At 44.3% G+C, this 13027-nt stretch overlaps 1 protein-coding gene across 1 annotated transcript in view; it reads left to right on the top strand.

The window, feature by feature from the left end:
• Positions 1–11678: 11678 nt before the first annotated feature.
• NSD1 (nuclear receptor binding SET domain protein 1) overlaps positions 11679–13027 on the top strand; it is a 49513-nt gene continuing 48164 nt past the window's right edge. The window contains 2 exon segments of the mRNA XM_014947865.1: positions 11679–11709; positions 11712–11918. Of these exon segments, the coding sequence (XP_014803351.1) occupies positions 11679–11709; positions 11712–11918 (238 nt within the window).

The following is a 13027-nucleotide window of genomic DNA, read 5'->3' as shown; positions in this document are numbered from 1 at the left end:
CCACTGAGATTTACGTTGTTTGGAAGACCTTACTCCTGCTCAGAAGGGAGCACGTAGCTGAATCTTGCCTGGCTGTGCAGTCTGCTGGCATCCCCTGGGCCCCTCTGCTGAACTGCATTTGTGTCTCGAGCAGATCTAAACTTACCTGCAAAGGACTTCAGCCTTGGTGGGCATCCAGAAGAAGGGATATTTCCACAGTTAGGGCACTCCCCTGGGCTGTGTTATTGCTCAACCATAAATTTTTGTGGTCCTTAATGACTTCTAGTGCTTTCATGATGTGATAGTGTTACCTTGTCTCTTGGTCCTGGTGTGAGGGGGTGGGTGTTAAGATGCTGTCACAGCAGGACAATGGTCCCTAGGTGTGAGGAGCAGCTCACTTTGAGTGACACCAGTTTTTTTGAATGGTGTAGGATCTAGAGCTCCTCCTGCTCAGTGGATTGGATCCTGGAAGTATTTACTCTAGCATTTGGCTGTGATTGCTCTCACTCTCCTTGTTTCATTTGTATTTGCTCTCTAATCTAGTATTGCTGATTAGGTGCAAAATACCCGTGTGTGGGTATGATGTTACAGAAAATAACGTGTTTTCTCTAGTAAATATGGATGTTCTGGCTACTTGTTGTGCAGAGTCAAACTTGAACGATTGATGCCTTTGCAGTTCACATGGGGCCATGCAGCTCTTTGAAGCTGAACGCATCTGTGAGCAAATAGCAAAACCAGAGGTATTTTTTTGCAGATTGGATGTCTCAAAGGTGAGGTTTTGCTGAATATAACGGCAGCAACCTCTCTGTAATTTCTGCTTTCTATATTTAAAACTTCTTTTTTTGAAGTTTGTGTAAGAGAGACTTCGTTCAACCCTTTTTTCCACCAAATCTTATGTTGTTCAGAGCACAGCAATTCTAGTTCTGCTGCTACAGGTTCTTTTAAGCCCTTGCTAAACTCAGTGGTAGTGGCTTGGTGGAAGCTGCAGCAGTGGTGTTTGACTTCAGGGCAACATAGTGCTGTTTTGCATGAAGTCATGGATTTGTTGATTGCCTCTGGCAGTATGGCAGCTTCCCATTGCACCCCATTCCCAGAACTGGGGTTAAACTGTGATGTGTAACAATTACTAGTTTGGGTTTTCTAATTTCCCCATGTTAACTGAACAAATCTGTTGCTCACTGTCAACTCTGAATATTGATTAACAAGCTACTTGAGCCCCAAGAAAAAAAGATATGGTATTTTCTGAGTTATAATTTGGACAGTATTTCTTAAAAGAACATTCTTAACTCAAAGATCAGTATTATGGGTGATGAACTTTCAGTTTAGTTGCTTAGAATATACTTCTGTTTTTCTTGGCTGTGACTGACAGCTTCTTGTATGTAGTGATTTTGATTGCTTTTTTCAGTTATTTGCTCTGACATTTAGATAGGCACAGGGAATAGAAACACCTGAAGAAAGAAACTCAATCCTAGTGGGATGGGGGGAAAAACTTGTCTTGGGAGTTTAAAAAAAAAAATAAAATCATCAAGTTACTGCTATTTTTAATACCAGAAAAATATGACCTATGTTTTGTTCTGTCTGCATGGAGACATCTGTGCCGTGCAATGCAGTCTTCGCTCAGTAAAATGGGAGTTAAATCCTTTATGGTGGTTAAGGCATTGCCAGGATTTCCAAGTTAATGGGTGGAAAAGGTCTGTAAGAGAATCTGCTTTGAATTAGAGCAGCAGTTTTCAACCTCTATTGATTTGCGGACCCCTAAACACTTCCCAGGTGCAGACTCTTGTCTAGTGAATTTAGACCTATCAACAATAGCCTCGCTTGCTTTTATATAATTTCATGGCATCCCGGTGTTTTTCTGTGGCTATGGGTTTCCAGGCTGAGGTACAGAACAGGTTGCAAGCCTTAGTTGCAGTGTCTGCCCCCGGGGTGAATTTTGGGTTGAGTCAAATGTAAGGTTGTGTTTGTGCTGCGGGTCCTTGACTTGCTGCTGTCCTGTGCTGCAAGTCGATAAAAGTTGCAGTTTGCTTTGCTGAAATAATAGTTACTGGAAGCTTAAATGTTACTTTTGGGTGTGTTGGCCTGAGTGCGGTGTTACGGGTTTAAGGTCAAGGTGGTGTTGAGAACCACAAGGTGTGATGACATCAAAGACGTGGCTTGGCGCGAGTGCAGAGGATTTGGGGCTTTTCAGTGTGCTGTGGGACAGGACGGGGGCTGGTGGCCACTCCTCGGGGGGTGGGGGAGCTGCAAAGACCAGTTTGTGGTTCAGCCTGCAGGGAGGTCAGAGTCAGGGGCAGAAACTGTGCACCTTTAGATTTGGAGACGCTCCAGCGTGGTCCTTGCAGTTGTGCCTGGGGACTACAGGCACCTCCTTGTTAAGTTTTGCATGGTTTGATGGTGGTGCAGGAGCAGGGTGCCAGCAGGGGCAACACCAAGGACACGTGCAGGGCATAGGGGTGTGTTTAGACTCCTGCAGGAACGTGCCACCCTCCTCCCAGCAGGTAGCTGCAGCCAAGGGGTTTGAGTGGTAGCAGGAGGGAGTTTGTGATGCCTGCAGAGTTGTGGATCTGTGCAGAGGCAGACTGGAAGGTGGAGAATTGGGTGTCCCACTGGTTCAGTCCTGGGTAGCAGCACGGGCTTTGCTTTGGCTGATCTGAGCGGGTGCTCCTGACTCCAGTGCCCAGGAGAGGGGACGATGCTGCCCTGAGGCTGACAGCCCTGGCAGGTGCCAGCTGAAGTTCTCTGTTAAATTAGAAATCTGGTTTCAGTGTGGCTACTCACAGTAGCTTTGCAGTGGTGATTAAATGTGCAACAGAGATAAAGATGGACTTGGTGCACATCCATCTCTCGTGTGTCCAAAAGCATTGATAAAGCCAAGAGGAATTTCAGCAGTGTGCTTTGCCTCTATTGAAGGATGGAAAAGCACTCGTTAAAGTTGACATGCTGACTTTCTGTGGTTACTATTAAGACTGCACCAAGATTTATCTCACCCTTTGGAAGAATGGTAAAAAGAAATTGGAAGAAAAGTCCTCGTGTGTCATCTCTCTTTCCCAGCACTTGTGAGGGTGGGCTGGACCTGGCCGGGCACCTTCACTTCTGTCTCAAGCACAGCCCGAGCAGTAGGTTTGTACTGACTTCACCCACTTGGCTCATTGTCTGGTTTGGTTGTAGCCTCTTCAGTGATGGAGTTGCATGATCCACAAGCGAGTGGCTTGTCCAGCAGCCTGCGGCACCTTCCTACTGCCTGTTTGGGGCTGAGCTGCTGCCCTGGCTCTGCACGAAGCAGCAAGTCTGGGAGTGGAAGGGGCAGCCCTTGGGATGTGCCTGGCATGGGGAAGGGAGTGGTTGGGGAGAGCTGTCGGTGAGGAGCAGCAGGTAGGGCTGCCAGGCAGAACTTTGTGTGAGTTCTTGATGGGGAACTTGTTCTGTGGGTTACATATGGCATTGGACAGCTGTGAACACTGCTGGAGATGGCACGTTCACACTGCTGTGCTCTTCAGAAAAAAAAACAGTTTTATGGGTAATAAAGTAGCAGCGTAACTTGTATTAACTTTCAGACACTCATCAGAACTAATGCACTGGGGACTCATTTTTCATTTTCAGACATGCAGAATTAAACTTTTTTGTGTGAGAAACCAGAAGTGTTGAGTTGGCTAGAGCAATCCAACACAGTGTTGCTTACCAGCCTAAGGATGGAGTGCCTTTTGGTTTGGTATTTTTTAGGGAAAAGTGATCAGAGAATAATTCCTTGCACAATAGTATCTTGGCACACTGGGAACCTCCAGCTTCTTTTTTTCAGCTCCGGTTGGGCCTCCAGTGGTGAATGCAGGGAGGCTCTTGCCCTGAGCTCTGCTTGAGGCTTCCATGTTCCTCTGGTTTTTGAGAGTGTATTCATGACTTTCCCTCCCGCTGTTAGTGGTAAGATAGAAACCTGCCTGTTGCCCAATGCGAGAAGGGCGAGGAGCAGGGTGGTTATCTCCTTTTTAATAGTTCCTCCGCTTGCCCTGATGATGTTACTTTGTTGTTTGCTTTTCTCAAGTACCTGTTCGGACTTCTTACTGTTCTGGCTAATGTGGTGACTGCCCACAGATTTCTAAGTAGCAGCAGTGAAACAAGTCCCATTCCTCTTAATTTTGGTTGGCTCTTCTCTCACAGTATGTACGGGAGTACATTTAGGAAGCTGGATTCACAACACAAAGATTGGGAAGTCTCTCTGAAGTGTAAGTTTGCAGGACCTGATGATTGAAGCATGAACTTTCCTCAGGGCATGGCTCCAAGTGTGGCTATCGAGAAATAAATAAGCACAAGATAAGTTTATTGCACTGCTAGTATTCGAAAATTCTGTTTTAATTTTTAATAGGGATTCAGCAAAAGCAGTTGAAATTCTAAATGCAATTAAAACCTAATTTTATGTGAACAGAATATGTGTAATTTTTGTTTGTTTTGGAAAGATTGTTCAATTGAGCATGGGCGATTTACATGCTGAATAATAGCACCTCATTTTTTGGAGGTTATGGTCTTGCATAAGTGGCATCTTTGCATTTGAACTAACAAAGTGGGATTGTACCTTTTCCTGTGGGCGAATCATAATTTCTCCAGACGATTAAATTTACAAGCCCTGGTTGAATGTTTGTTGCTTTTAAAAAAGCCCCAACAACCCAAACCAAAACAATCAACAAGCGAGTGTTAGTAGTTACATGTTTGATTCAACCCAAACTCCCAGTTTTAGCTGTTGGGGTTCTATTCTATGGTATTTGCTCTGCACTGCATGTACATGTTGTTCTCTAGTACTGCTTCGTTCCGGTTACAGCTTTAACTGTAATTGATACAGTTTACATGTATAAATTAGAATAGCCAAGTTTCATTTTGGGCAGCTTGAATCTGTTTTTCATTTCATGGATTTAGACCTTCTTTTCTGAAAATGAACATGTTTATCAGATGCCTTGCTGGTAAACAATTTGCTTGATAATGTAAAAGAGCACCAAAGTAAGGCTGAAAAGGGGCAGATCTGATGACCTGGTTTCAGTTCGGGTTTTTTTGCTAGTTCTCTGACATAAGAAGATACTTGTTGATATTTGTCCTTTGTGAGACTTGGCAAAGTTCTGGTAATGCCTGTGGTTCCTCTCTTGCTTGAAAAAATTAGTGCTGATTAAAAGACAGATTTAAAGATAACTTGATTTATCATTTAAAATGCATGCAGATGAGCAAGCGTGAGAGTTTTTCCTCTGTGTCGGGCTGCTGGCAGTGATTTGAAATCTTCTGTATGTTTGTGTGTCTGGATTTCTCTCCACCAGGGATCTGGGCGAGACCATACCCCTTGGCTCTCCCACTTCCTCCTCCTGCCTTCCTCAAATCTTACCATCAGGTGCATTTCTGGTTATTAGGATGCTGAAGTGCCAAAGCTTTCTATCACACTGCTGTTCAATCTCTAAGGAAGATGATCTCCATTAACCAGTTATCTAGGTGTGTGAGGTTTTGGTGTTCTCACGTCAGTCCATTCTTTCTTTGAAACCCATACACTTACAACTCCTGAACTTGATACAGATGCTTCGGGGTATGTGAATTACCCAATGTAGTGTGATCAGCTCTATTCATGGTAGTTCATTTGTACGTAGCACCCTCTGCATTTGTAGGTCGCCACAGCCTGGAAAAGGGTACTAAAAACTAGCCAAAGACAACAGATATCCACAAGTGTGTAGATAACAGAAGTTTGGCTTGTATCATAATCTCTGCTGTATTTTTTTGCTAGTGAATATTTAATTAGTGAGTATTTAACACTTCTGTGTGATAATGGTCCCAGATAAGAGGTAGTATACTTTTTCAGGTACGAATGTAGGTCAGATGCCTGTTTGCTTTTTGCTGCAGTGCTGAAGCCTGAGGAAGACTGGAGCGGTGGGGTGATGAAGCACGTCCCCTGGTCCCCAGCAGCGCAGGCTGCCTGTGAGTTTCCAGCAGGCTTCTCTCGACTTCCGTGCTCAACGTGAAGCTTGCCATAAATTTAAGTTGCGAGTGTGATGATTATTCTGGTGAGGGTGGTGATGGTTTCGGCAGATATGCCATGCAGGTGTTGTGGTTTGGGTGGAGTTTTTTTACATACTTAACTCCAGTTGGGCTTACCCTGTTCCCTGAGCAGGGATTTATTCCTCGTAGCGGAGCGCAGAGGGCTGCTGCTCTGCCTGCCCCAGTGCAGGGTCAGCATCTCAGCCCCTCTCTAAAGGCTAAAGCTCGTATGCTTTGTAATGCTAGTTTATACAGAGGAGACTTTGATGACCTCTTTTTGCTTGGCTTCAAATACTTAGCTATGAAGTAGATACAATTAAATTTTCTTTCCATTTCATGTTTTTTTTGACTGTTTTTTTTTTTTGCTGTTAGAAAAGCTCCTTTAAAACAAGAATCTTTGCTAATGAGAATTTATTTTTTGACTTTCATTGCAAGCAGTTATTAATTTTGGTTCTTGACTTTGCTTCAGTGTTCTTAATTTCATCTTCTTTTTATCTTTCCATTCACAAGGAAAGATTATTTCCCAATTCCTGTCTTCTTTCCTTCTATCTATATTCGTTCATTTCTCAGTGCATGAGCGTTGGAGCTGAGTGAAATAATGAACAGTGGATCACTTAGACTTCTTTCACCCTTCTATCCTTAAGAGCAGGATGGTGGTAGGAGTTGTGCTTTTAGTTATCTCTGTCAGCAGCAGTGCCTGTAGGAGAGTTACAGCCATCGCTGCTTCGTGTCTATGACGGGAGTTCAAGGATCTTGGACCTCCCTGTGATAGGAGCTGTATGAACTTGGGACAGAAGGATAAACCTGACCTCAGAGGGTTGGGATTGAAGGTGTTTGCTTTGTCTGAAACCGTAAGTTAACTCATTGAGGTTGAACTTTTAGCTGAAGGGAAGCACCATCTCAAGAAAACTCTTGGAATAGCTTTAGCAATGCGCTTCCAGGCCACTTCTGGGAGTGCTTTTTTTTTTTTTTTTTAATAGAATTTGCCCCAGTTGCTGCCTCTCCTTTGCAAGGGCAGAGGGTGAATAACCGGTTGTGTGATGTGAAATGGCAGGAGTTGGGAGTGTCATGTCCTAGGCATGGTGCACCTGTGACACCAGCTGTGTGGCTGGTTGTGGTAATAGATACTATGTCAAGCAGATTGTTTGGCCCAGGCTAATCCAGGTGCCTTTTTTTTTCATGCCAGGAAAAAAGAGCTGCTGATCTTCAGCCATATCTAGGGTGGGTTGGTGGCTCTTAGGAATTAGGTGAACTCCTTGTCATCTCATCCTGTTCAGGAAAAAAACTAGTGATCTTTGAACTTCAAGGAAAAAAAGGCAGTGGTGGGGAAGGCAGTGGACTAACCCTCACCAGGCTTCCAGTTCTAACTTAAGTAGGTCTTGGGAACAGCTTGTTTGTAACCCTGGGGTTGGGTGGGCTGCAAGGAGAGTTGTTCCCCAAGTTGCATGGAGTTGCTCCCCAAGGAATGAGAAGGTTTGAAGAGAGCACTGGGAGCTAATGGGGCAGAGTTGTTGCTGTCTGTGCCAGCTTGTGTGCAGGCTGTGACTTACCTGGCAGCTACTCCTGGGGTGAGATCTGCTCAGGAGATATCCTGTGCCCTGGGCAGGTATCTGCTGTGCTTCTGCCTTCCCCTCTGCGGAAAGGGCTGTTAGTGTCATTGTTTATACTGTATTGTTTAATTATCGTTTGGATGTGCCGCTTCCTTTTTTTTTTCTACCTTGGCTTTGGTTCTGTCCAATTCTTGCCTGAAACAGGCTTGGCAGGATCTTTCTTCCTTATTCCTGGGGGTCAGTAGCTTCTTCCTTTCTTTTCTCCGTCCTTCTCACGCACAATTTCTTTTGCTGCCCCAGCCTTTCTCCAAAAGCGTGTTCTGTCCCTCGCTTCATTCAATAATGTCATGTTTATAATTAAGTCAGGAATAAACTATAACAGGGCTGTTTTGGCCAAGCATTTCCGTGATGGCTTTCCAAAGCAGATCTGAATTTGAAGTGTGCAGGGCTGCGATGGCTGCAGCTCAGTGCTTGGACTCTAGACAGCTAGGCTCTTTAGGTACACGATATTGAAAATCTTAGTCTGTAACAATACATATCTATCTGTCCCTTTGCTTGCAGTTTGATCTTACTGTGGTTGTGTCCCTGGTCACGCTGTTTGGGCACACGGGGTGGCTGCAGCTGTGACATGCTGCACTGGAGATGATGGTACTGCTCTAGTTACACAGAGATGACCAGTGCTGCGGAAAAGGTCCACCCCGTGGCTGTCAGCATATGTGTGTCTTTGTTGACTTGTGCTTTGTACCACTTCTTCCAACAACATTAATGGACTGATCAGCAGCTCCAAGCGACGTAGCCAAGGGTGGTTACTGGCTAAGCGTTATTTTTGACACTTTTTAATGATGTGGTTATTTTAAAGGGAAGAAGAGTGGTGAGAGACAGTTGAGGACTGGCAGTATGTGTAGAATAATGAAATCACTTAGAAATGTAAGCTTTTTTTGCTTGACACATTTCACATTTGCCTCATGATGAGAATTCCAAGAGGGCAGGGATACTTGCTTTCTATTAGAAAGCCTCCTTTCTCATGAAGATGAGCACTGACTTTTGGTGTTTCACTTAGCGAATTGCAGACTGGTGTGTTTGGCATAGCACAAATTCAGGAGGTGACTTTCAAGGTAGAAATGTTTGTGTTGTCCTGCTGCTGAGGCTTGTGAGCCTTTCCTCAGTCATCAGTGGTTATTTAGGGTCTTGCATTGGTGGAGAGGGTTTGATGAAAAACATCTGCCTTTTTTTTTTTTTTTTTTATTAAAAACATTCTTGTTCTCTCCAAAAATAGCACAAAGTGATCTAAAATACTGTGTATCGTCTAGAGTTTAGGCTGTAGCTTGTCCCATCAGAACAGCAAATTAATGCCAAACTGTTGATAACAGAGCAGACAGTGCTCACTCCTTTTAGGAGAACATCTAACAGTACAAACCCCGTGATGTTGCTCACCAATGGAGCAAGGCAGTGTCCTTCCCTTCTGCACTAAACCAGTCTCTTACCTGCTTTGTATTTCTCTGTGCATCTCCGCTGGAGTTATAACGTGGTACCTACCTGGTGTTTAGTAGCTCACAACTTTTCTTGTTATTTAAACACTTGAACATTTCCATGGTCTGTAGGTAAACAGTACTCTGGCCGTATATAGGGACTACCTCTGAAGTTAGTTGTGTTTAAAAGACCAAACAAAAAACAACTTATTGCAGGGCTGGATTTTTGGCCTTTGGGATATATTAGCAGTTTGATCTTGGCATAGTAAATGTTAATTCTAATAGGAATGAAATTTGTTGCATTCTGACCCAAGAAAGTAATGCTTTGGGGCTGTAATTCTGGCATCGTGCAGCAGAGCTTAAAGGAAGAGACATGCTGTACCTGGAAATAATAATAACTGCTGCTCTCACACCTCTGCTAGTGGTGGTGTTTTTTGGTTTTCTTATGGTTTGTTTTTTTTTTAATGTTAAGGCATCTCTGGCCGGTTGGTGGGTTTTTAGGGGGAGTGGAGAGAAAATAGCACAAGAGAGTGACCTGCAGTGACCACAGGGCTCTTCCTGGGGGTATCGGAACATGGTGTTTCCTGATCTGCCTCTTCCACCCACTGGTGGGGCCTTTGTGGTGGGTGATGATGAGGCCAACATCTGCCCCATCTGCCCGCTTGTGCTGGGGAAGGGAGAGGGCAAACTGGGGGAGGAATGAGAACAGCTGTGGAAAGAAAAGAAAGGTAACTGTTTTAACATTGTCTGCATAGTTGTTTTTCTTTTTTTTTTTTTTTGAAAGCCACGTTTCATCAGGCGTCTGTGTGGGGTATTAGAGGGTGACAAAGAGTTGATTTAAATGCAGACTTGCCTCCAGGCAGCCGTTGTGGGTGTCCCTCAGGTGGATGGGTGTGAATGGCTTTGGCAAATCTCCAGCATAGTTTTACTGCTCCGTCCAGCTGACTGTGCTCAGGTTACAGGTGTCAGTAGGATGCGCATATTGTGTGTGTACTATGCACTGCATTTGAGACAGTTAAATATACATACGCCCTTGAAAGCCTAGAGTTGAAAAATGTGTAAAAACAATTAAAAAAAAAAAAGAGGCAAAAGTCTCATTTACAAGAAGAACACAAGCTGGAAATGGACCTCGAAAAAGGGGGTTTGCATCTGAAAGTGCATCTGCATTTTAAAAGCACCATCAAAGGCAGCATCTCTTGTTCCTGTCCTCGTGAATGGGTGTTTTTGTTGCAGAAAGCCTGTGTCTGTGGCACGGTGGTGTCTGCAGCAGGACTGGGGGAGCGAGGGTCTGCAGCCCCTGCCTGGTGCTCCTTCACCTTCCCCTTCCTGAGCTCCTGCTCAGCGATAAGTTATTGCGTGGCTTTTGATGACTGAGTGAGAAGAATTTCAGCAATGTAGTCTGCAACGTCATTACCTGGTTTTGTTCATGTAGCAGAGGAGTTTATCCTTTTGTATTTTCTTTAACCACATGAGGAAAACCCATAAAACTCAAACCGAAGTGGAATATACCTTTTATTGGAGAGGTCTGTTGGGTTTTAGTTGCTAGGATGTTGAACTGCGAATTGCAAGAGACGTGCCTCTGGAAGGGTGTTGAGCAGGACAGAGAAGTGAAGTGAGAAGGTGCGTGTTTGTGCTATGACAGCTTTAACGAGGAACATATTGCTGATGCTTATTGGCAAGAATAATACCTGCGGCACTTCTTAGAGCTCTTAAAATGCTCAACCCACCGGGGACGTGCCGTTTGCTGGTGGTGGTAAACAGGCAGAACACCCCACAGCTGGGCAGGGGGACTCCTGTATCCTGTGCAAACCTATTGTACCCCGTCTTGGCTTAATTAGTCACAACACCGGTAAGCTCCTGAATCCTCTTTTTGGCAGAGGTCCTGCTGGTAGTACGCTGCCAGAGAGTGTGCATACTTAGCGAACAACACGGGATCCGCTCTTCAATAGCGAGGCAGAAATGACATTAAGTGGTGTTAGGGTTTTTTGTGTTGAGAGATTTTGACATTCTTGTGATCGCTGTGCGGCCCTGGGAAGCAGAATGGGTTCGGGCATCTGTTTCTACAGAGTCAATACTTGTGAGTGGGTTTTGGAGACAGGCAAAAACTGTGTGTCTGTCTGTCTCCTAGAGGGGGGATGACTACCATTGTGCTCCCTGTCTCCTGCTCTGTAGTTTGAGGCAGAGCAATGGCAGTTGTGCTCATACAAAGTAAAATTAGGACATCAGGGTATTTTTTGATTGTACATGCTTTTCCTTTCAAATACTTTATGTTGAAGTTTTTTCCTGATCACATATGAGGAACAGGAAGATATTACCTTGTACATAACTAACTTCTTTTTTTTCAATTGATTAATGCTTAATTTCCTGTTCTCATCACCTTTTTCCGTTGAGGAATATTTCATTGTCTCTTACTACTACTTTTTCTGTACCCTGCAACCTTTGAAATTAACAAATTGGTGTTAGTGAAGTAATGGGGGCTGGTAGCGACTCCAAATATTTACCTGCTCAAATGTGTGAAGTTTAAGTACAGTCATTTACCAGAGGTTGTGTTCTTTACTGAAAAAAAAACCACCTTCAAATCCCGGTTTATTGTTTTGTTCTTTGAGAAGGATGGGGAGTACCATTGTGTTCTTTGAAGGTGTAGGAGCCATTAAGTAAAATCAGGACGTGCTTTTTAATGTAAATGTCTCTGGTGGCCAGATGTAATCTGCACACAGGGGGGAAGCAAATATCTTTAAAAGCATCTGGAGCTTTAGTGATTTCTTGTGTTCTGGTTTTTCCCCAAAGATCCGAGCCAAGAAGAAACCTACTCCAGTGAAGTATGAAGTTGGGGATCTTGTTTGGGCCAAGTTCAACAGACGCCCATGGTGGCCATGCACAATTTGTCATGACCCAGTGCTGGACTGTCACTCTAAAATGAAAGGTACTGTATCTACCCAGACCACAAAGTGGAGGTGTTGCATATGGCAGGGTGCTTCAGTTTTTAATTAATTTAAAAAACATTTCTGGCCCTTGAAAGGTATGAAGAAATAGACTCTACAGTGCAAGACTTGGACCCATAAAGTAGACTTAGATCAGGGAGGTGACAAGAGGAAGGTAGGGCTGAGGTTGATGAAAGCAGTGCAGGTAGCTGTTGGACATGTAAGCTTTCCTTCCCAGAGTATAGGAAAGATGAGTGGTTGGGCTGAGCACAGGGCAGTGCAGAAGAAAGAACAGCCCCTTGAGAAAAGGATGCAAAGAAAGAATAGAGAAAAAGGAGGTAGATAAGGGAGATAAAGACAGAGGCGTGCAACAGGTGGGCAAGCAGAGCTTGGAGTGTATGAGGACACAGGCTGGAGAGGCTGAGAAGCGGGGCAGGGGGTAATGTGGTGTAGCTGCTGAATGCCTGAAGGTGTGGTGAGAATGTGTGAGAGGAAGTGAGATTTTTGTTTGGCACAGGGAAGCAAGGGGCTGGGAAATATCAGGAAAACGTGGGGATGGAGGCACGTATGTGAAAGTTTAGGGCATAGCATGTCAGAGAGACTAAGCCATCTGAGTCTGATGGGGAAATGACAGAGCTCTGCATGCATGAACGTTGGGGAGGACCAGGAAAAAGAGTCCTACAAACTTAAGGCAGGGAAGTGTAGGTGAGTGATCGAGACAACAGAGGGGAAGTGATTGATTGGGAATTGCAGGTCATTTGAAAGGCTCTCACAGTGCTTTTAGGATAATACAAGCTGCCATGGTGAGACTGCTACAAATGGAAAGGCTTGTTTATTTGTTCCTGGTTTCCCCTTCTAATTCTCTTTGTTCTGTAGGCAACTGGAAACCCCTTGAACTGGTGTTCTCTGCCACTGACAGCTCTGTAGACTGGTGAGGTTGCCACTCACTGATGTATTTCTCTCCAGTTGTGGCTCTTGCCAGCCTAAGAACCAAGCGCTGAGAGCAATTAGACTTTTTTTTTTTTTTTTTTTTTTTTTTTTCCCCAAAATTCCAAAACGAAAAAAAAAAAAAAAAAAAAAAAAAAAAAGTTCTAGGAAAAATATTAAACCC

The sequence above is a fragment of the Calidris pugnax genome, unplaced genomic scaffold, assembly GCF_001431845.1.
Source record: "Calidris pugnax isolate Ruff unplaced genomic scaffold, ASM143184v1 scaffold27, whole genome shotgun sequence".
Taxonomy (NCBI): domain Eukaryota; kingdom Metazoa; phylum Chordata; class Aves; order Charadriiformes; family Scolopacidae; genus Calidris; species Calidris pugnax.
Note: the sequence above shows the minus strand (reverse complement) of the source record. Positions and strands in the feature narration are given on the sequence as shown.